A 23,090-nucleotide genomic window follows, 5' to 3' on the forward strand; every position below is an offset into this window, starting at 1 on the left:
CTGTGACGCGTCAGCCGCCAGGGGATGCAAGAAAATTGTGATCCCGAGCGGTGACGCGTCACGTGGTGCGCTGATGAACCTATCAGCGGCGGGGGCGGGAGCTGTCAGAGAACTTCCTCCACAAGGTAGGGGGTGGTGTGTGTGTGTGTGTGTATCAGCGTGTGTGAGGAGGGCATTTGTGGGGGAAGGGGGAGGGAGCGGGAGCTGCTTACCTTCCAGCAGCCCGCAGCAGCTCCCTCCTGCAGCCCGGGAGACCGAGACTGAGCCCGTGGAGGGAGGGGGGGAGTAGCGGGTCCCTCCGTTCAAATCACGCCCCCCTCCGCTCAAACCACGGCCGCCGCTCCCTACAGACCGCAGATAGCGGTCTGTGCCTCTCAGCGCGCTGCCTGCATGCAGTGCGGGCGCGCTGACTGAGGGAGCGGGGCCGTAGCCTTAGGCCTCGGACATAGTAAGCGCTTAGGTGCTGCTGCTCGCTCTTGCTTGCTACCGCTCGCTCTACCAGGAGCTTTTTGCTGTCCTGGCAGAGGAGACGGCAAGCGCGCTTGGGAGGCGGGTATCACTGTGTGTGTGTCACTTGGTAGCCGTCAGTGTGTGTGTGTGTTTGTGTGTCACTGGGGAACCTGTGTGTGTGTGTGTGTGTATATATGTGTGTGTGTGTGTATATATTATATAATATTTTAAAAATTAAAAAAAAAGACGTGAGAATAAATTATTTATTAACATTGTGCAACTTTGATAAATATATTCGCACGCACGCACGCACACACACCACACCACACCACACCACACAGACACATACACACTGGTATGCACACATGCACACACGCACACATGCACACACACATGCACACACACATGCACACACACATGCACACACACATGCACACACACATGCACATGCACACGCACACACAGACACACACAGACACACGCACACACGCACACACACAGATGCACACACACATCACACACCACACAGACACATACACACACAAACACACACAAACACACACATACATACACACATACACACACACATGCACACACACACACACACACACACACGCACACACGCACACACGCACACACGCACACACACACACATGCGCACACACACGCACATGCACATACACGCACATGCACACACACGCACATGCATGCACACACACACATGCACACACATACACACACAAATACACGCACATGCACACACAAACACACACACATGCACACACATGCACACACATGCACACACATGCACACACACGCACACACACGCACACACACGCACACACACGCACACACACACATGCACACACACACACACACACATGCACACACACACACATACACATGCGCACACACACACACATACACATGCACACACACACATACATACATGGACACACAGACACACAGACACACACACACACACACACACATATATATTCATACACACACAAACACACATATATACATACACACATATATATATATATATAAACACACACACACACCACCTTGCTGCCACCACTGCTCCAGGACACAACCCCTTCCTCACCCCCCTCTCCCCCCCCCCCCCCCCCCCGGCAGCCGCGCAACCCCCCTCCATCTCCCGCGCGGGCAGGGAGGCAGCTACGGTGATCGGGGCAGAAGGGGGACACATCACCCGCTCCCCCCCCCCACGGGGGCAGCCACAAGGATCGGGGCAGAAGGGGGACACATCACCCGCTAGAGCAGCAATACTGTGTCATGTATGGCACACCTGTGAGCACGTGACCTGCATACGGGACAAGGGTTAATGCACAGCACTCAAGCTGACCCGCTTTTCATCTTCACAATGGTTCCTCAAAGGAACAATATCTCCTCTCAATCCATCCCCATACATCATCTGTCATGGTGAGCACGTGAGATATGCAACCAGGGGTTAATACACACGGCTACTCTAGCAAACTCACCTTTCTCCTCTGCAAGGTACTTTCAATGAGTTAATATTAACCCCTTACTCAATTGCAATCATATCAATACACTGCCACCACCCGAGAAGTATGCAAAATGTATAATTACACTCCTGACGAAGCGCGTAGTGCGAAACGCGTAGAGGTGACAGGTCACTGCACGTATGCTGTTAGGCTGAGACGGCGCTTGCAGGGAGCTCGTGCGGTGGTGACATCTCTGCGGTGGCGTGGCCCGGGCCCTTGTACGCTCACCAGCGGAACCCGCTCGGGCCTTCAGTGTAAGTTCCCGTCTCCCCCTTTCAGATTGAGGCAGTTGTTCAGCTTCATTTTTAGCTTATATCCGGGTCCATGTATCCGTTATTTTGAACAATTGTCTTTTTATTTATTCATTTAATTTTTGTAATGTTGTGTTTAGATCTAGTCTAAGTAGATACATCTCATTTTGTGTGTGGGTATTTTTTGTTGCATTTTGTTACATTCACCCGGATCTTGTGCATATGTGTACTGAGGTGGGGTTGGATCCCCTCAGTCCCTTTTTGTTTTAATAAATATTTTGACTTTATTTTAATCCCTGGTGCGCACTGTGTGCATTTTCTTCTTAATATATATCTGTCAGGGTCTCAGGTCCCTGTTTATTATAGAAAAAACGATGCACGAACGAACACACAAATCTGTTGTAGCAAAATGTCCAAAAATGTAAATACTCTCCAAAGCGTGCAACAGTTCATTCAGAGCCCCAAAGCATTACTTGTTAAATAATTGTTTAATATATAAATATACAGTGCTTAGATTACAGAAAAAAAGATTATTACAAGAACATACAGTTACAATAAATGCAGAACAGTTTCTTAAAATACCAAGATAAAGCATAAAACAGAAATCCCGATAAAGTACGTTACCATAGGTCAGGGGTGTGCAAACTGGGGGGCGCGGGAGATTTTTCTGGGGGCACAGGCGTTTGCAGAGGCCCCGCGCTCTTCCCCCAGGCATTTAATTAAATCCCGGGGGATCGCGTGAGGCCTCCTGCAACACTCCACTTACCGGGATTCAGCCGGCTGTGTGATGCGTCGCCATGTATGTATATCCCTTTGGTTTGATTACTTGTAGGAAGAGGGAATTATATAGCCTTAGGTGGATCCATTTGGATCAGCATGTTACATCTTTTTGGCTGGTCTGTTTACATATTTTTTCAATTAGTCATAGTTTATTGATATCTCTAGATAATGTTTTTTCATCGTGCTCCATTATAGTATAATGTTTCCATCTGGCATATAACATAATTATGCGTTTTTTAACATTTGTTTTTATTCATTCACATTGTGTATTATTGCTTTTGTTATTGTTTGTTTTTTCAGATAGATTAAAGTTGTTTTTGTTCAATGTTATGTCAGCTGACCTTACCGGCCAATCAGAGTGGCACATTACCGATGCATGACGTCATTCTTGGGCCGTTTTTGGCGCGAATTTTATCTTATAAAATGTATGCTTATTCCCTTACACCTTGATAAAGTCCTGTTGGATGAAAAATGTTGGTGTGTTTCCTACACCTTCATTGCTAAGCTGATTGTGTGGAGTTGCCTATCTATTTTTGATCCACTGATGCTGTGCTCCTTTCCTTCTAGGTATCCAGAACCCTCCAGACTAGAGAATGCTTTTGAAAGTACTTCTAAAAGTGTCGTGTTTACTTAGATGTCAGAGGGACCATAAATGAATCCCCTCTCTGGCAAAACCGATGCTCTTATCTCCAGATTCTATCGGTCCTAAAACTAGGCCTGGCCAAGGGAGTTAACAGGCCATAAACCATTTATTTGTGTTTTTAAAACAAATGCTAGCCACCAGATTGATACATAATATCTCATGATATTATCATGACACCTCCCTCCTCAAAATGGGAGATGGGGCCGGCTTACATGCCAGTCCCACGCTCGCACGGAGAGCGCCTTCACCTCGGTGTGATGCACCGTTTCTGGCTAAGGGTTTAACAGGTCATAAAACATGTCTTTTTTTGTATTTTTAAAATGAACAGCAACCACATTTACCCCTGAAGCACTAGATTGATTAAAATACATCACATCTCATGTTATTATCAGAAATCACTTCACCACTTCTTTCAACACCAAAAAATGAACAGCTTATATTGACATGTAGCCTGATTCATGGGGTCATCTGCAGTATGATGCCTTTTTGTTGCTGATGCTGTTTTCCCATCGTAGTAATATCCTTTGCCCAAAATATAGCGTCTCGCTTCTTTAATGTATTTATAACTGCTGCCAAACCACGAGAGTTTAAAAATATGCCTCTTTGCAAAAACATACTTGCTTACGGTCGCAGCAAGAATTCGGTTCTAATAATGGGTATTTAGGGACATCCAACATTGAGTGAAATTACTCTAAATGTGACACTGCCATCTAAATGTTTTGTTCCCTGCTTGGTACCATCATTACAAATGAAAATGGTGAAATGGCAAATAAGAATACCACCTGTGAGCACATCCACAGGCCTGCAACCTTGTCTTTTTCCCAATATCTCTTACCATGCAATGCTTCCACTGCAGCCAGGGATTCTGGGAAATGACATGCAAATGAGCACACAGTGTCACTCTGCTTCTTATCCAGTTTAACATGGACCCCAAAAGCTTATGCCTGCCGTATTAGGCTGCGTTTATAGTACTGGTGACGACTTGCAGCCGCAAAGCAACTCAATGTAGTCAGTAGCGACCGGCCAAAGTGGGCGCGACGTGTGACGTCACAGCTACCAAAATCGCTGTTGTTCAAAAGAATTTGAGATTTACAGACAGCCGGACCACGTGGACTGTCAGCAGCCAATAGCATAGCCCCTTGCCGCCAGCGACATCACACACCTGTGCTACTTTTGTTACTGCGACGGCGGCGTGTGACGTCACGGGTAGCGTCGCTATAGCCAGTACTATAAACGCAGCCTTACAAAGCTTTTTCAGCACAGACTCGGATAAAGAAGTGTATAGCCAGTAAACCTATTCTGCCAAATAAATAAGAATAGAAACAATAGGAAAAAGCAGGCACTGGAACACAGGAAACAAAAGAATAAATGATGTCCAAGAGAGCATGTGCCCATTAAAAATGATTTAATGGAAACAACAAACAAACAGCTACATTACGGGGTACACAGACCCCCACCAATGCGTTTCGAGCGTGAGCTCTTTCTCAAGGTGACTGCGTTGGTGGGGGTCTGTGTACCCCGTAATGTAGCTGTTTTTTTGTTGTTTCCTTTAAATCATTTTTAATAGGCACACGCTCTCTTGGACATCATTTATTCTTTTGTTTACTGTGCTCCAGTGCCTGCTTTTTCCTATTGTTTCTCTTCAACTACCTCAGAAAAAACAGAAGCACACCCCCTGTTGTGGAAGAAGATTGGACAGTCTTAAGGACATCAACAACTCAGACATGAGTTATTTATATCACCTGCTTATTCTCCATTCCGATGTTATATGTTGGGACACTTTATTGTGAGGTCTCTTACTACATTGCTTGTGGGGACCCTAGCCTACTAGTCGGATTACAATGGAGCAGTGATCACAATATGATTGTTCCACGTGTTATGGGTTGATATCTTTTATTCGTTATTCAGGGGGTAGACTTCAGGAATCTTCAATCAGTTTTATTGAACTTTATTTTGGTTTTTTTTTCAGTACCATTTTGAGGCTTTTTATTTTTTAGGTCACTACACATTTGCTTTTTTCAAATAAATAAGAATGACATGTTTTGAATGTGCAGAACTATAATGGCGGACTCCTTGTCTTCACTGTTTTCAGTATAAAAAAAATGGTTTCTGTTTCCATGTAAAGATGTCCAGACATCCAGTTGTTCTGTCCACTTCAAGTGGTCACTCTCACAGTAAATGAAATGATTACAAACAGCTGGATATTCCCTGCCATAGCTATCTGTTGGCGCATTTCTCCTTTCCCAGGCAAACGCACATTCTGAGGTTGGAACTTGTGGGGATCTTCTCACTTCTGATTCGCTTCATTTTTTCTTTTTTTAATTCTAAATGAGATTAAAGGATCAGAAATAACAGGAAGGATTATGGAGGCGGGATGCTAACATTGCTGGGACCAGCTGATCCGCTCTAATACTGCTCTTGTGACCTGTACAACAGGGCTCAGCTATTCGGAGGGCGAGGAGGGAGAAACGTAACATTATGGGCATGCGATGAGAAAGCAGACTAACACACAGAGGAGCACTGCACCAAGATGGTGACTCGAAATTGTCTTTGACACATTGCAAGATTGAAGTACAGGGGCAGCCACCAGTATCCGATAACTTGCCTGGGTAAAACCTAAGGCATCTCTCAGTAAATGCCTCAACGTTTCTGTGAGATTCCTAATGGCCCATCGGATGAACACAGCGGGGGTCCCTGCAGTCCCATTCAGTTTGATTCAGTTTGAGTGGGACTGCAGGGACCCCCAATGTGTTAATCCGATGGGCCATTAGGAATCTCACAGAAATGTTGAGGCTTTTACTGTGAGATTGCCCCAGATTTTCCAAGGCCAGTGATCTGATACTGGTGGCTGCATTTGTACATTGTAAAATGCTTTATTCTGTTTGTACCACACTGAACCTTGAGTATACTCTGAAGAGTCAGATTCCGATTCCATCAGTTGATGGTGGAGTTATTAGTACTGTGCTGCTCTCCTTTTGCGTTACATTTTGGCAAGAAGTGACAAAGTTGGTTATCAAGGTCCTATAATGTGGGACCCCAGTCTAATGGCTTCTAACCTCAGGCAGAGGCACAGAGGAAACGGGCAGTAATATTTACACTAAATTATTATGGTCAAGTTGAAAATACAAACAAGCTGGGGGTGGGGGGAGGGTGTGGGGGTGTCGGGGGAAGTGGATGTGCATATTTGATACGTTTCATTTTATTTATAGAACGTCATGTTTCGGCAGCGCTTTGAACAGTTACAATACAAGGGGAAAACATATGAACAATAGGGATCAGCAGCAAGTAAATCTCACACAAGGCAAAAGGAAGACCCTGCCCCAAAGCGGTTTCAATCTATATAACTCGCTTGTAAACAGTGGGTGGAATTGGGATGTTATGTTAAAGTTGGTGTTTGGTGTTTGTATGGAGCTGGTTCAGTATAATTTGCCCCAAACATGTATTTACTAATACAGTACATTGTATTAATTATAACCCCTTTAGGCTCCAAATTGATACATTTTTGTGTAACGTGCCATTTCTATGTATTCTATTTTTCGTGCCAACTGCTACTCAATACAAAGTCCCTGAGATTTTGCAGCAACGGTGACTATGCCCACATTTTCTTTCTAACACTGTTTGGCATCGGTGGGGAGCACGGGCCTGTAGCCAAGTCACTGGTAAAGTCAGCACTTGACTTTATCATACACTTTATCTTGTGAGCTGCTACTGACCATCGGTAGTACTGATAATCATGTACTGTAAGTAATTCAACTCCTGTCTCACAAAGAAGCATTCGAAACAACAAATTACTAGAAAGTGGTGAATAAGAAAGTAAAATGTCACCGTTTTTTATTTTATTTTTTATTTTGGCTTCAGTTAGAAAAAAATATATATATTGATGCATCTCTCGTACAGAACACTGGGAACACCACTGTCTGTTTTACTGTGCTGTTTAGTGGGAGACTGTTCAACCCTTCACATTACAGAGCCACATTAGGCTGAGGAATGATTAGCTCTTGAAATAGACATAACTTGCAACAAATCTACAGATCTCCTGAGTCAAGAATGATTGGAGATCCGTAGGTTTATGGCAAGTTATTATTTTTTTATATATATATATATATATATTTATTTTTTTAAGAGCTGGTTCTTTGATCTTTTTTGCTTGGGCTACTGTTTGAGACCTATTGCACATCGTATTATCTGCGGCCTGTCTACCTTGTATGAAACCTACTTGGTCTGAGTGGACCAACCTTATCAAGACTATATTCAACTGGTTTGCTAAAATTTTGGAGATTTTTAGGTCTATGTTTATGAGAGAAATAGTCCGGTAGCTGGTGCAGCATGTAGGGTCTTTACCATCTTATGATAGATTTGAGAAACCGACTGGATCCGGGGCTTTGGATGTTTTCAGTTCCTTTTATCAACTCCAATATCTCCTCTGAGGAGATCTGGGCATTAAGACGTTCCTGGTCTGACGCGGACAAGGTGGGAAGGAGCGCCGCACGAAGGTATTTCGCTAGATCCCTTGAATAGCTTGGGGTTTTCATTGTTTCCCCCCCTGTTGTATAAAGGGGAGTAGTAAGTATGGAATTCCTGGTGTTCCAGGTCCTGTTTGTTTCGGAGCGTGTGGATCCTATGAAGAGGTTGGCCTCATCTAAGTCTGTGTGCCAGCATGGAATTGGACGTGTTGTCTTTCTCAAAAAAATGTTGTTTGGTCCTCTCCGCCTCCTCAGAGGCACACAACTCCCTCCTTCGTGCTATGAGTTCTGCTAATACTTGGCCTGAATGACTATGCTTATGATTTGATTCTAAAGACTGAATCTCCATGTTCTTTTTTTGATTCTCAGTTTTTTCTTCCTGTGTGATGCTACTGTATGCCTCTGATCTTCCCTCTCAATACTGCCTTATGGGCTTCCTAGAGTGAGAACTGAGAGGAGACACTATTCGGCGTTAAACTGAAAATAGTCCGTTATCTCTTGGGCCACTGTCTCCAAGACCTCGGGAATTTCAAAGAGGGACTCGTTTAGACCCCATGAACGAAATGAATGAAAATTTACCAGATTACTGGTCTCCATCTCAACGGGGAACATGGTCGGACCATGTTATCATTTTGAGCTTGGCTTTCTTGACCTGGGGGTTGAGGGAAGCAGATGTTAAAATAGAATCTATTTGTGTGTGGATGTGTGTTTGTGTGTATATCGATATCTATATCATGTGGTGTTTTTGTTCTCTCCAGGAATTAATGAGCCCAAAGACTTTAGTTGTGTTATTAGATTTGCCGGTTCCTCTGATCTCTGTTCTCAGAGTGTCTCTTTGGTAGAGGGACTGTTTGATCTAGGGAGCTATTTTGGGATACATTGAAAACACATAAAAGGATGATCTGACCTCTCATGGTGGTTCCCAATTTCTTAACAAATTTCTCAAAATGTTTTTACCTGTTTTCATGGGGGGCGTATTCATTGGCAATCGTCATCTCCACCCCATTGAGAGAGCCTGTGACCATCAGATACCTTACCTCACTATCACGGACCATCTCTGGGCCGAATGGAAATATCCTGTGTATCAAATATATTAATGTGAAGTTTTTGTCTTAAATTCTTAGGGGGTCAGTTTTTTTTAAAGTGAGTTCTGCAAAAGAATATCACCCACCAATTTCTTGTAGCTATGCGTTTTTTCTTGGGGTTTTTAAACCCTTTGTTCCTTAAAAATAGTCTCTCATAATACCATTTGACCAGGGTTCTAAGCATTAATGTAATCTGAGATGCATTGGGCCTAGGTCCTATGTTTACATCTAGGGAATGCCTATCAGCCTAGTATAAACCGTGTATAGTATTTGAGAAAGGACTTCGGAGAGGCTTGTGGGACTGGGCAGACAGACTGCCCCGCTTAACTGAGGGTGCGAGCCTTGTCGTAGAATTGAGTGCAGCTGGAGAGACGAGGGGAGGACAAAAAAAAGGGGGACAAGGACAAAAGGCAAGGAAAGTGGAAGGGGGAGGTAAGGTGGTCCGGGACTAGGCAGCCTTTTAAGAACGTATTCAAACATCTTAAGTTCTAAGTGTACTACCGTCAGCATGGCCACCCATCCCATCATCCTGGACAGCGATTTACATTCTTTCATATATCTGTATGCCGCTGTGTTTATTTTATTATTATTATTATTATTAGCCGTTATAACTGAGGGTGTACACCGTTTCGTTTTGTGGCCTCTAGATCCTCTCAAGCATCACAGTCTCCTTTGTGGGAACAATCATGTGGGTTACCGTGAGGTGGTGAAAGAAAAGGGATCCTCTGGCACGTGGTTCCACTTGTGACTCCGGGACACATGAAATAATAAACAGAAAAGGAACCACAATCAGGGGTAGTTAAGACAGTGGATCATATAAGTAGGTTTCAGTAGGAATACACTTACATTAAACAATGATTCTCCACTAGGGATAAGTGAGACTTCATTAGACAATGATTTCTCCAATAGGGATAAGGGAGACTTCCGGATAGTACCTCAAATTAGGGAAGAGAAGGGAAATATAGTGTAACACCGTTTTATTAACAAATAAGTAAAAAAGAGATTGGAAACTCACAAACGGCCAACACATTATGGCAATGAGAAGAAGTGCGTCCAGACTCCACAGACCGTCCTCCAGAGTCCCTGGCTGTTGGTTGTGGGTTCCGCTCCAGCTGCTAAGATGGTCCTCTGCAGAGATGTATCAGCAACAAGGGGGTCTTCTGGTGCTCGTGCACAGACCAGGTTCCTCCCTTCTGCTGTTCTCCCTGCCGCAGCTCCCGTTTCCACCTTTCGCGCATGCGCGTCAGTCGCAGTGCTGCCTCCAAGCCGGATGAAGCTCTAACTCAGTACGGTGGCCTTTAAACGGAATTTCTTTATGTGACACTCCGGCTTGTACTATTGATCTATTGGTATGTTTGAATATCAAAAGACTCAAAACTAGCCTGAGAGCAGACGGACACAGACCCATCTAGACATAGAGCATTACAGGATATGATACACTATATAATGTAGAAAAAAAGAGCGTAACTGAGAAATGTAAATAAAGAAAGATAGTACACAATAATGCCTTTATTGAGATTATAACTTGAAACATCTGTGAAAAATGAATGTCATGGGTCACCCATCCCCCGATGTCTTCAATATGTACCCTCTACCCCTTCCGTTCCCCACAATTTATTTAAAAATGACTCAAATACAAGTTTAAAAAAAAATAAGAATAATAAAATAAGTGACAGTTGTTATAAGGGAACATATTGTGACATACGAATTTTGTCAAATTACACACAAGACTGTAACAATATTTCTAGCACGCCGTCATGAATAGAGAAAATGACAAAGCCATCAAATAAAGATTTATATCCATTTAGATGCAATACAATATTAATCATCCCATACTCGACAGCAGAGGGGCGCAAACTGGGGGCGCGAGATTTTTTTTTTGGTGGGGGGGGGCATGGTGGTTAGAGGCCCCGTGCTCTTCCCCAAGGCATTTAAGTTCAATGCCGGGGGACTGCGCAAGGCCTCGGCAACTTCACTTACCGTGACTCAATCGGCTTCAGCAACGCGGGGGTCACGTGACGTCACATGATCCCGCAGTGTCATTTGATGCTTCAGACCAGGGGGGCGCGAGCAGTGGTGGAGAGCCGGCAGGGGGGTGCAAGGCAAAAAGTTTGCGAACCCCTGCTCTACGGTACAAGTTTATATTAACATTTTATTTCAGATCTTCACTTAGTGGCTTCACTATTACTTTTATAAAGAAGAGAGGCAAGACCATCATACTGTGCAGCACACACCTAAATAAAGTTAAAATAAAAACTGCTATGTTCAAAAGATTTTATTGGTGCTCAAACTTACAGCTTGTGGGACCACAGACAAAGTAATAATCTGCCACCTAAAGGAACGAACACAAGTTTAAATGATAATTGTTTTATTGAACAGCATTATTTGGTACCAAGAGACCGGCGGTGCACAGCCGATTGAAACAGACTTGGACTGCCGGTGCCGTTGTACAAAAAAAAGTATCTATTTTAAAATGTTCCTGTTTATTATGTTTTACTTGTGTTTCCCTATCTACCGAGATCTTCCTTAGTGAAGACTGGGTCATAAGGGGTTCATTTTAAATGTGCACTTTCTGCATTTACTCAGACCCCACTTATCCTGCGCAAGCACACTATCCATTTGGCATCATGATTCCAGGATTACTCTTCCACTTCAGGTGTCGGGCAGGGGCGTAGCTATAGCCCGGGGGGGGGGGGGGGGGCGCTACGCCACTGCATTTAGGCATCCTTTATTGTTGATGCGGCACGGGCCAGGTGTGATCTGGGTATTTAAATTCCTCGTGTTTATTTGAGCCTTCAATCTTGGACAAAGCATCAGTGTCGGTGCGAAACGCGTTGGAGTGGCTTTTCCCACCCAGTGTGTATGTGCCAATAATGTTTTTTGTGCAACCGGTACCGGCAGTCCAAGTCTGTTTCAATCGGCTGTGCACTGCCATTACCTGCCTGTCTCCTGTGAGCTACCTTGGTAGGAGCACGCCCACAACCCCTCGTGGACCGGGATCGGAGCGAGTAACCCTTATTTACTGTCGATATGATTGTGTTCAATCTGGAAGATTTTCATGGAGAAATGAGCCGCGGGTTTGGTTCTTACAGTGATTTATAACCAGAAGGGCTTACCTTCGCATGGGATAGGTTTATATCACTGCTCCCGCATTCCAGCCTATTGTAGGTGCCCTCAGACACGGAGTTTAGAAAGCATTACCACCGCGGTCTCAACCTCTGCTACAGGTCACAGGTACTCACTCCGCTGGACAAAGTACCTTTTGCAAACGGACACCGGGTGGGCTATATCAGTCCTTTATTTCTATAGTCACCACCAATGACTAATAATATCCAAGTGATATGCAGACCACATACTTAGAAGCGTTGCTGTGGAGGTTACTCCAACATTTCTATATTTTATATTTTAATTGGTGCCAAGTAGTGTGATGCACATTGGTTCATCAGCATGTTAGAAGTGTGCCTGAAATATTTCTGTGGTAGCCATATAATCATGTGGTGTTGGCCATTTTTTCACCCCTCAGCAATCTGGTCCTTTTTGTCCACCAAGGTTCATTCAAAAAACCTATATATTTGCAGCCAACTTTGTGCTGATTTACTAGTGTGCCATATACATTCTCCTGTTCCTGTGTGTACAGTGCTCCTTACCATACTTCATATGCACATTAAATCTGTTTAACTGTAAATGTATATAATTGTTTTTGTTCCACCTGGCACCAGCTTTGACATGGATGTATCAATATTTTGGTTGAATGGCTGTAAAGTGTATTATTCCTGTCTAAATGTTTCACCACCAAGAACAACTGACATATTGTCTGTTATCATGTTATGGGCTTAGTTCATCTCACTGTTTAGTGCTACGGACTGGAACATTTCTATAAAGAAATCTTAAAGGAGCAATCCAAGCGGGACGTGTTTTTTTAAATTTTATTCTTTTAATTGGGATTGAAGCAGGAGGTCTCCGGAGCTGAACCCTGTTCATTTCATCTACGGGGACCCGTTGCTTCCCGAGATGCTTACCTCCGAAGGCGGTGCCAATGGTATCTCCTGAAAGTTTAAAGCTCCCGCGTCACGCGGGCCAATAGGAAGCTGCACCGGATGACATCACGGCTTCCTGTTGTCCCGCAGGATGCGGGAGCTTTGAAAAGCAGCCATTATGTCAAGCCCAGGTCACTAGCTGGAGCTGCTACCAGCAACCCCTACAGAGGTAGCTCCAGAAACAGTGGGTCCCTAGAGCTGAAATTAATTGGGACCCCTTGCATCAATTAAATGGAAAAACATCCAGCTTGGATTGCCGGTTTAACCCCTTGCAAACTACAAGGCATGTGAAGGGGTGAATACCCTGGTTGCGGAGTGGGAGACATGGTTTTTGCATCCACTCTTTCAGTACCAAGTGGGTCAGCTGTATTCTGTGGCAGAAGCCAGTAAGAATGAGACGGGCGGAGGAGAAGGTGTGGAAGTGCTGGTGAATGAACCTTATGAGAAGGATGGGGAGAAGGGTCAATACACACACAAGATCTACCACTTACAGAGGTGAGTTGGACAGTGTAATTAAAGTCGCGGTCCAAAGTGGGACCAAAACATAGATCTCTCCTTTAACTTTAATAACTTTTGTGCATAAGTACATTGAAATGCTGTCCTTTTTTAAATAACTTTTAGATATCTAAAAATATGGATTATCAAGACAATTGCAAAGTGTTGGCAATGAATGTGATACAGCTATTTGCTAATGGATACATTTAGGTGAATTTCTTCTGGACTACCCAGGCCCTTTATTAATCTTGACAAATACAGTAGCACTTTAAACAATTTGTAGAAGTTCAGCTATCGTGGGCTGGCCTGCTCACAACATTCTTGCAATGTTTGTTCTGTGTGTAGCAAGGTGCCGACGTTCGTGAGGATGCTGGCGCCCGAGGGGGCACTGAATATGCACGAGAAAGCGTGGAATGCCTACCCCTACTGTCGGACCAGTGAGTATAATGAAAACTGAGGGGGGAGGCGGGGAATAGCAGTTCTCTCTCACAGTACTAAAAATATGCAATATAACAGACGCAATCTTTTACATGCTGGTAGGTTTACTTGGGAGCATCTGTTACTGTGAGGGGTCTCATTGCTCTAGCTGTGACTCTGTTACCTAATCTGCAGGTACTTCTCACTTGCACTGCTCTTTGCGATGAATAATTTAGCCCATTTTGACAGTCATCTTGTTACCTGTGTTGGGAGAGGCTAGAGGTCTGAAAGCAGGCAAAATTGGCGTCCGCATGCTCTATTTTTTCTTCTTCCACGTGGATCTCTGAGAGAGATGGCATTGGTAAAAGGTTGTCCGTTTTCAGTGTAATATCTCTAGCTAACGGGAATTAATCTAGGGGCAGTGCCATTTGAGAGGTTCAATTGAGTTTTCCTTAAGCTTCTGGGAACGCAGGAGATGGAAAAGTGGTCTGCTTATTTTAAGCTTGATAAATATGACATAGGAGCAGGTTCATGACGCGCTGGCCGGGGTTAGCCCACCCGATGTGACATTAACTTCCGTTTGTCATTGGGTGGTGACGTCGATCGGGTGCGCTAACCCATGCCGGCGCTTTATGAAGCTGTCCTAAAGACTTGAAACGGAGGATGTTAAAAAGGGGACATCTAAGTTGGGTATAAAAGGTGTATTCAAAAGGTCTGAAATGTTTGCACATGCTAATTTGTATTCTTTCTTCTCTTTTCATATCTCCCTGGGCAGTAATTACAGTGAGTATGTGTTTATTCTGTAACTGGTTTGCTATATTATCGTAATACCAGTGAAGATTTGAGGTACAACTGCAAATTTAGAATGAGGTGGACCCTACAGTGCCCAGTTTATGTCTTGGTGGAAAAAACCCCCAAAAAGTCCTGACAGGTGTTTGTCCTGGTTCTTCCAGCGCCAGGCACCATGATCTAGGTCCAAACATTGAGAAGTTGGAGTGTACGTAGTAGGACCTCAGTTTAAAATGTACCAATGCAAAACTTAGTTTGACTTGCAAAACATTTCCAGTCATTTTGGCAAAATAATGGTGGTTATTGGCTGGTGACACCAAGACACAAATATTTTACTTGGAGATCCAATTTTATCCCAAAGTTTGAGATTTTTTTTGTCAATAATAATTTTTCTGCATAAATCAGTACTCCGTATCGGCCTGGCAAATTGCCAACAAGCATCCAAACTTTTCTTTTTGCTGCACTGTAGCTCAATTTTTCTTTAGAACATTCACGAGGAACGAACATTCACCAACTAAACCGGGACATATTAACTCGCCTCCATTCAACAAACATTACAAAACCAGTCCTGATGTGTTTGAATCATTCAATCAGATGTGATTCGGAACATGTCAGGGCTGCCGTCCCGTGGGACTCTGCCCTGCTGAATGACGGGATGTTTTTTTTTCATAATGTTTAGCAATTTTGCATTTGTTGTTTTATGTAAAGATACATTGGATACGTTGGACGGCAAACCGTATAGTTCATTAAAAGGAATTGACCAAATAGTGAGTAGTTCCATTGTGGTTTGGCAAGCTTTCGTCTCTTTGGTGTATTTTGTGCACAGTGGGGTTTTTCTCCCCGTCTGAAATAATACCGTTGCGCACAAAAGCACACCAAGTGAATTGTTCTGTGTCCTCATTTTTTTTTCTTCTTGATCAGAGCTAATTTCACCCAGGCTACTCTGGGGTACAAGCTGCTAGCTTGGCATTTCCTGCCATTGCTGTCCCAGCCAACTTTGAGACTTCAATGAATTTCATTCTTCCACAAAATGCACTCAGCAATTCACTTATGAGTTGGAGCCATAATCCTTCATTTTTTTTTAAATGTCATTCTTTTTAATATCCGCTAAACAGACTGCCGCTTTTCTTCCTCGTCTTGCTGACGGCTCTTCGGGGAGCATTCTGATTTATTAACAGAACTGAAGTTTTATAGCGCAAATTATCGCATGAATCGCTGCCTGTATCTTTTGGTAGATCCCACACACGACGCCTCTCCTCCGCTGGGGTCTAAATGATGAGTACTGGTGGGTTTTTATCATTTCCCAAAGCAGAAAAATCCATAATCCCGAATACTCGAAGAATGAATGAGTCTGTAGACAGCGCTTTCCAATTTTTCACAAACGTTACAAAATAATTACTAGACGGGGTATATAATAATGTGGATGAGCGCATAAAGACATAGATGTAACATTGCGAGAAATATTATAGCTGAACTCCTCTATCTGCAAAATTAAACCACGTTATGAAGAAATGTAAATAAAGTAACCATACAGTTTGTAAGCATTGCGACGAAGCTAAAAGCAAATTCAATCTAAGCAGCCAATTATCTCGGATAATTTAAAATAGTCATATTTTAGCATCAAGAGATGTAAACTCGCACCATGGCTTATTAGCTGTGTCCTTCCTAGTACTGTACTGCTTCTTTTCAGAGATGTCATTTTCTGTGTCTGAATTACCAGTAGCAATTCGGTCCTCGCCCTGCAGTTGAATGGGGCCCATTTTAATTGCATGTTGCTTACATTGCAGAATGAATACATGAAGGATGATTTATTGATTAAGATTGAAACCTTGCACAAGCCAGACATGGGAACACAGGACAATGTAAGTGGAGCACCTAAAGCTTCTTTAATATTAACTCTCGTGCCAATGGTAATAGCCTTAAATCCCCAGGTCTTTGATGTGATTGAATGGCAGTCCCGGTAACTGCATGATGGAAGTGCATTGTTGTCTGAATGCCCCATATTTGCCAGAGTGGCTGACAGCTCAGCGCTCTGCAGTTCGATGCTGGAGCTCCTCTTTACATTGTGACTAATCCTGGTGTGTTTATAGGTGCACAAACTAGAGCCAGACGTCTGGAAGAATGTGGAAGTGGTACATATTGACATTGCAGATCGTTGCCAGGTTAACTCCAAGGTTGGTTTTAAAAAAATAATATTATTGCAGAAGCAAAACTAATATCCTGTAGTGCTGTGGTTGTGTTTATCGTGAAGGACATCTGTTAATGACAGGTACTTACTTATACACTTCTAAATTTAACATACAGTAGATTGTAACTATGCAATATTATACATTAAAAAAACATTATTTTGCAACAAAACGGACATCTGCCATTTTTTAATGTGCGTTCAAAAAAAAATAATAATAATGTTTAGAAATTAAGGTTCCTCTGAGATTGCAAACACGATATTTTACAGTGAAGAATCTGGCCAGGAGGAAAACATATATTTTATTTGGGTTATCTTTTAACAACTAAAGATGAATAACTTTGCAACACTATTCGATCAAGAAACCGCGTATGAGCACATTCACATGTCTCAGACAGGTCCTCAACCCCGTCTTTCCCCATAGTTACTCCGCATCCAGTGCTTCCACTGCAGCTAGGGATTCTGGGTAATGATATGCAAATGAGCACACTGTGCTTAGGTCAAGGCGGTTGCCTTGGGCCACGCGCTCCCTGCTCTCGCTTCTCCTGTTGGCACCGGGAACCAAATTCCGCCCGACAGGACAGGGTGGAGCTGGGAGTCCCACGAACCGGTGCAGGACCGCACCACTGCTCACCCTAAGGGGGGAGAAGGAGGAAGTGTGTGTAGCTGAGGGCCATGGGATGTCTTACCTTATGGAGAGCGACCTTCTGCAGCGTCTGTTGTCATCGCAACCTGCCACGTTGCCATGACAACGCAACATGGTACGCCGTGAAGTCATGTTGCCATGACAACGGGACGTCGTTACACCGTGACGTCATTACGCTGCAGGAGGAGGGGCCCCGCTGTTGGCCCCACCAAAGTTAAGGCCGACCCTGTCTATAAGCTTATGCCTGCTGCATTACACAGCTTTTCAGCAAAGCCTGGGATAAAAAAGTACATAGCCATTAAACCTACTCGGACAGCTATGTCCACCTTTTGGGTCTCGTCAGTGTGAGGCTGGTTATACTGGCTATGCAATGTGAAACGAGTAGTGTCCACACATCAGGTACACTAAGTAAGTTGTGACGAGTAAAAAAAAAAAATTGACCCTATTAAAGAAACCAGTGTTTGGTTCTCGTTGTTTTTAATTGATGGAATGTGTTTAAAATGGCTTATTTTCTTTAATGTATATATATTTTTATTTTTTTTAGGATTACAAACCAGAGGAGGACCCAGCAAAATGTAAATCTGCAAAAACTGGTCGGGGACCACTGGGCCCTGATTGGAAGGTAATAAGTGGTGTGATTATTACACTGTACAAGAATGGTAATGATGAAATACCTCTCGACCCTCCTACAACCTTACCTTGTCCTCTCCATGCTGGTGCAGTGTCTATTTATTTATTTTGTCAAAAGTCAACGGGCAGGATTTACTGGTCCAGAATATATCTATTTTTCTTTTTTATGGCAAAATTTGCTGATCCTTTCTTGTATGCGCTGCTTCTTCTAGAAAACGTTGGCACAGCAGAAGGATTGTCCCCACATGTGCGCCTATAAGCTGGTAACCATCAAGTTCAAGTGGTGGGGCCTGCAGAACAAAGTGGAGAGCTTCATACAGAAGGTGAGCCGGGCAGGGCAGAGGAGAGTGTTCTTCACGTGAAAGGCTCGATAAAACTCTGACGTAGCAAGAGGATAACCATGTCCGGAAGAGACTAAGGACATCTGGTCAAAGGTTATTGAGAGATGAAACAAGACGTAAGGATATTATACGGGAAGACTGATCGTGAGACGACCAAACCTGTCTTTTGAGGAGGGTGTGGTGTTTGAGAGCCAGAACCCAGAATGTACGCTTCGTTAAAATGACGTATTTTAGCAAACATTGGAAGACCTTATACTGCATGGTAAACAAGGAAGTCTGTATAAAGAATGGCAACATTACCACAAGCATTTAAGAGGACTTATGTGTATGGCTCAAGTAGTGCCAGAAAGATTATTTTTCAGTAATTATTAGTAACACCTATTTTTGTGTGCATGTATTCTCATGAGCCTTTTTTGCTTGCAAGGGAGTTATGTAAAGTTAGCTTTGGCATTTACAGGAGCTAGAAGCATCAAAGAAAATGTTGTCCAATTACAGAGCATCCCAAGACAGAAGCTTTGACCGAGGGCTGAAGGCTGAGCTGCGGTTATTATAGCCAGCTTCTAGAGCAGAGAGTTATAGTTAGAGCCAAGGTAATGCACCAACCCGGCATGCCTATAACTTAAAGTGTCTGATTGGGAAACTATGAGTAAAACAGCAAATCTTAAGCGCATGAATCATCCTAACAATTTAGGTACAAATCAGCATGGCTTTTGCAGAGGGAGTATGTTACCAGCTGTTAGAAATCTTGGAGATGGTCAATAAGCATGTGGATAAAGGAGACCCTGTAGTAGTATCCTCGTATGGTCAGAAAGCTTTCAGGAAGGTCCATAACCTTATTTTTCTTAAAGAAGAATCTTTGGAGTCGAGGAACTGGACTGAAAACAAAGCGTAGGAATAAATAGTTCCTCCTTCAGGGGAGGATTAACGGGTATAGAGTATACAACATTAGTACATTTTAAGGTAAATCTACACTCATGGGATCTAAATTATCTAGTACCACAAGGGGAGAGAAAAACCTTTTGAAGCCGGTAGTGAACGCTATGGAAACAAACTCGACACACAGCAGCACATGAAACCCGGGGAAAGTGAAATGTTAAAGATAATCAATAAAGGCTTTGAAAAAATGTATAGTTTAATAATGCCCTGGTATAAAACCATGGTGTGCAGATCTCTAGAATACAGAATGACATCGGCTTAGAAAGAACGTAAGCGAGCTCAGGAGAAGGTACAGGGAAAGGCAGCAAGAATAATGGAGCATTCATATGGTGAAGAGGCTGAAAAGACTAGTCTCTTTATGGAAGCAAGATGCTCAAAGGGAGATATCATGGTTGTACAACGTCTGAAATATTGTAGAGATAACACAAGGACCAGAGAGTGTACATAAATAGCCACTAGCAAAACGGACACATGCAATTTCTCTGCTTTGAGCATAAATACACCTAATACTGGGCGTTTTCCCAGACGCATCCACGACCTATTACTGTTGAAGACTGGATACTCTGCTTGATGGATAATGTGGTACGACTGTGTATTGGCAGTTTTTATGTTTACATTTGAACATCTTCACCAATGTTACCAGTAGATGAGATGTCCAATTAATAAATGTTGTTATTATCATTATTAGCAAGAGAGGCGTCTATTTACAAATTTCCACCGTCAACTTTTCTGTTGGTTGGACCGATGGGTGGAGCTAACAATGGAAGACATTCGCAGGATGGAAGCAGAGACAAAGGAAGAGCTTGATGAGGTTGGTAATGCTGCTGTGCGTCTCGTAGTACAGTGAATGTAGCTCCTTCTGCTAGAAGAAGGGTGTCCCATGTTAGAGATGACTGGGACGCCCTTCCTTCTGGAGATATTTGGAGGGGTTTCATTAAAACTCTTATGGTGCTGATCAGGCCATTATTGTGACACTATTGCAAGTTAGTGACTAACCCCCAATGAGGTGCAATGTCTAGCATTGTAAGTTCGTCAAGAGTCTGACATCTCGACCTGCGTCACTCAAACAATGCAGCCTTTGTTTTTCCATGTTTGTATACAAAATGATGTATGGAGCCCCTAGAATAATGCTCCCTGCACCTGTGCACTCGGATAATTTTGACACACATATACACACCTCCTAGTCTCACTTTTAGTTTTGAGGGAAACAAATGATCGGATATTTGTACTACAGATCTCTTCTCGTGTTTCATATCATTACATCACATCAGTACTTCTGCTCATTGCACATTAACACCTGATAATATTGTGAGTTGCATCAAACGTGTGTGTGTGTGTGTGTGTGTGTGTGTGTATAAGTAATCATAGTGTGGGTTTTACGATGTTCCTTGAAGCCTGGAGTGATCTATGACAAATCACTTCAATGTAAGCATGGTGGCCTTTTAATTGTTTTATTGAACAATAAAGTCGGTCCCGCATGGCCAATCTCTGGTACCCAACACAATTTTTTTTTTAAGTGAGTGCTCATTTGCATATCTTTACCCAGAATTCCTAGGTGCAGTGATGCTAAGAGATAATGGGGAATGGTATTGTTGCAGACCTATCAATGTGCTCACAAGCGGGGAAGAAAAAAAAGCCCCCCCAAAAAACAAAGTTAACCCCTTGGTTGCTGGACAGCTCACAGAATGTTAACCCCTGCATGGCTTTATCGTGGCAAGTAACGTCCCTCTTTTTATCCCTAGATGAGAGAGAAGGATCCAGTGAAAGGAATGGTGGCTGCTGATGATTAGCATTAAAGTATTGCGTTCTGTAAGTACGGTAACCTGTTTCATCTGAACAATGGGATCAGCTTTCTGAATTTCATGAGCAAATGATGGATTCCCAATTTTGTTCTTGCCCATCTATTCACTTTCACTAGAACTGACAAAAGCAAACGGATGTGTAATGACTTGAGTTAGTTTGGATTTATCTACCCGGCTAGTGGAAAAAGGGGGGGAAAATAGTATCGTATAAAATAAACAATCATTAGCCACAACTTAAAAACCCCCTACATTTTCTTTTATAGTTGGCTGCATATTTTTCATGATATAATTCTTCATAATGAAATCCCAATAGTAATTTCTGTTGCGGATAAAGATTTATGTTGGCATTCCTTCTGGTTAGCGCTGTACAAACGTGGCTGACCACAAATGTAAAGGATAATAGCAAACGGAGTGTCTGCTCAACGATGTGTATGATGATAGATGTATATATCTATCTATCTATCTATCATCTATTACACTCTAAGATGACCTCTAAAATATAACCTTTAAAAATTAGCAGACATAAGGGAGAAACTAAGTTAAAATACCTAGAGCTGTGACCTCTGATAGTCTGATAGGTCTAGTAATCTAGAATCGGGATAAATAGTGTCTGAGAATAGAAATCACTATAGTAAGTGTTCTATTCGAACTAGAAGTATACTGATGTGTTAATGTTTGCTGCAGTGCTAATGTAATACAAGACCCCCTCCCAATAGGTCAGGTTTTCAGGATTTCCCCATAACTAGCTCCCAAGAGCACCATATATCGTGTTACCTGTGATATTTGGTGGTAATCCTCTTGCTGTTCATGTTTCCAGCCTCTGTGTGTGTGTGTGTGTGTGTGTGTGTGTGTGTGTGTGTGTGTGTGTGTGTGTGTCTATATCATGTACTTGTAAAATATGATAAAGTTGCATGCCTGAATTCTGCAACTTTATCACATCTCTGTTCTCTGTAAAGCCGTGCTGAATATGTAAGTGTTTTGTTTGTGGCTTTTCTTTTGGAAGCCTCCTGTACAAACTTTATTTTGCAGACAAGTTATTCTGCAGCCACATTTATTAAAGCTCATGTCTTTGACTATAACGCTCCCTCCCTCCCGTCTTTTCTCACCCTCCCGTCTTTTTTCTCCCTCCCGTCTTTTCTCTCCCTCCCTCCCGTCTTTTCTCTCCCTCCCTCCCGTCTTTTCTCTCCCTCCCTCCCGTCTTTTCTCTCCCTCCCTCCCGTCTTTTCTCTCCCTCCCTCCCGTCCTTTCTCTCCCTCCCTCCCGTCTTTTCTCTCCCTCCCTCCCGTCTTTTCTCTCCCTCCCTCCCGTCTTTTCTCTCCGTTGGCTTCAGTGGAGCCTATGTAGCATGGCTACCCTTGTCTTGCCACAGGTGTGCTACCCAGTTAAACGGACATTAAATCTAACCTCTTCATCACGTTACCTTTCTTCATTCCCCCGCTGATGGACCTAGTTACCCCAGACAATGGCCAACTCGTTAACCCTCTCAATGCCAAACGGGCCTGCAACAATGCAGGCCCCTTTAGCAGCAGACGGGTTAAACATTTGTCAAACCAAAAGGCTAGTGGTGAATTGCAGGATTTGGGTGGGGAAACCCCCCAGTAAATAATA

At 43.2% G+C, this 23,090-nt stretch overlaps 1 protein-coding gene across 1 annotated transcript in view; it reads left to right on the forward strand.

Moving 5' to 3' along the window:
* PITPNA (phosphatidylinositol transfer protein alpha) overlaps nucleotides 1-23,090 on the forward strand; it is a 41,812-nt gene that overhangs the window by 15,795 nt on the left and 2,927 nt on the right. The window contains exons 3-11 of the mRNA XM_075589325.1: nucleotides 13,591-13,736; nucleotides 14,082-14,173; nucleotides 14,929-14,936; nucleotides 16,730-16,804; nucleotides 17,033-17,116; nucleotides 18,318-18,395; nucleotides 18,616-18,726; nucleotides 20,369-20,491; nucleotides 21,423-21,489. Of these exons, the coding sequence (XP_075445440.1) occupies nucleotides 13,591-13,736; nucleotides 14,082-14,173; nucleotides 14,929-14,936; nucleotides 16,730-16,804; nucleotides 17,033-17,116; nucleotides 18,318-18,395; nucleotides 18,616-18,726; nucleotides 20,369-20,491; nucleotides 21,423-21,470 (765 nt within the window). The 3' untranslated portion in view covers nucleotides 21,471-21,489. The remainder of the gene's footprint in view (nucleotides 1-13,590; nucleotides 13,737-14,081; nucleotides 14,174-14,928; nucleotides 14,937-16,729; nucleotides 16,805-17,032; nucleotides 17,117-18,317; nucleotides 18,396-18,615; nucleotides 18,727-20,368; nucleotides 20,492-21,422; nucleotides 21,490-23,090) is intronic.

Source organism: Ascaphus truei, chromosome 3 (genome assembly GCF_040206685.1).
Source record: "Ascaphus truei isolate aAscTru1 chromosome 3, aAscTru1.hap1, whole genome shotgun sequence".
Lineage (NCBI taxonomy): Eukaryota > Metazoa > Chordata > Amphibia > Anura > Ascaphidae > Ascaphus > Ascaphus truei.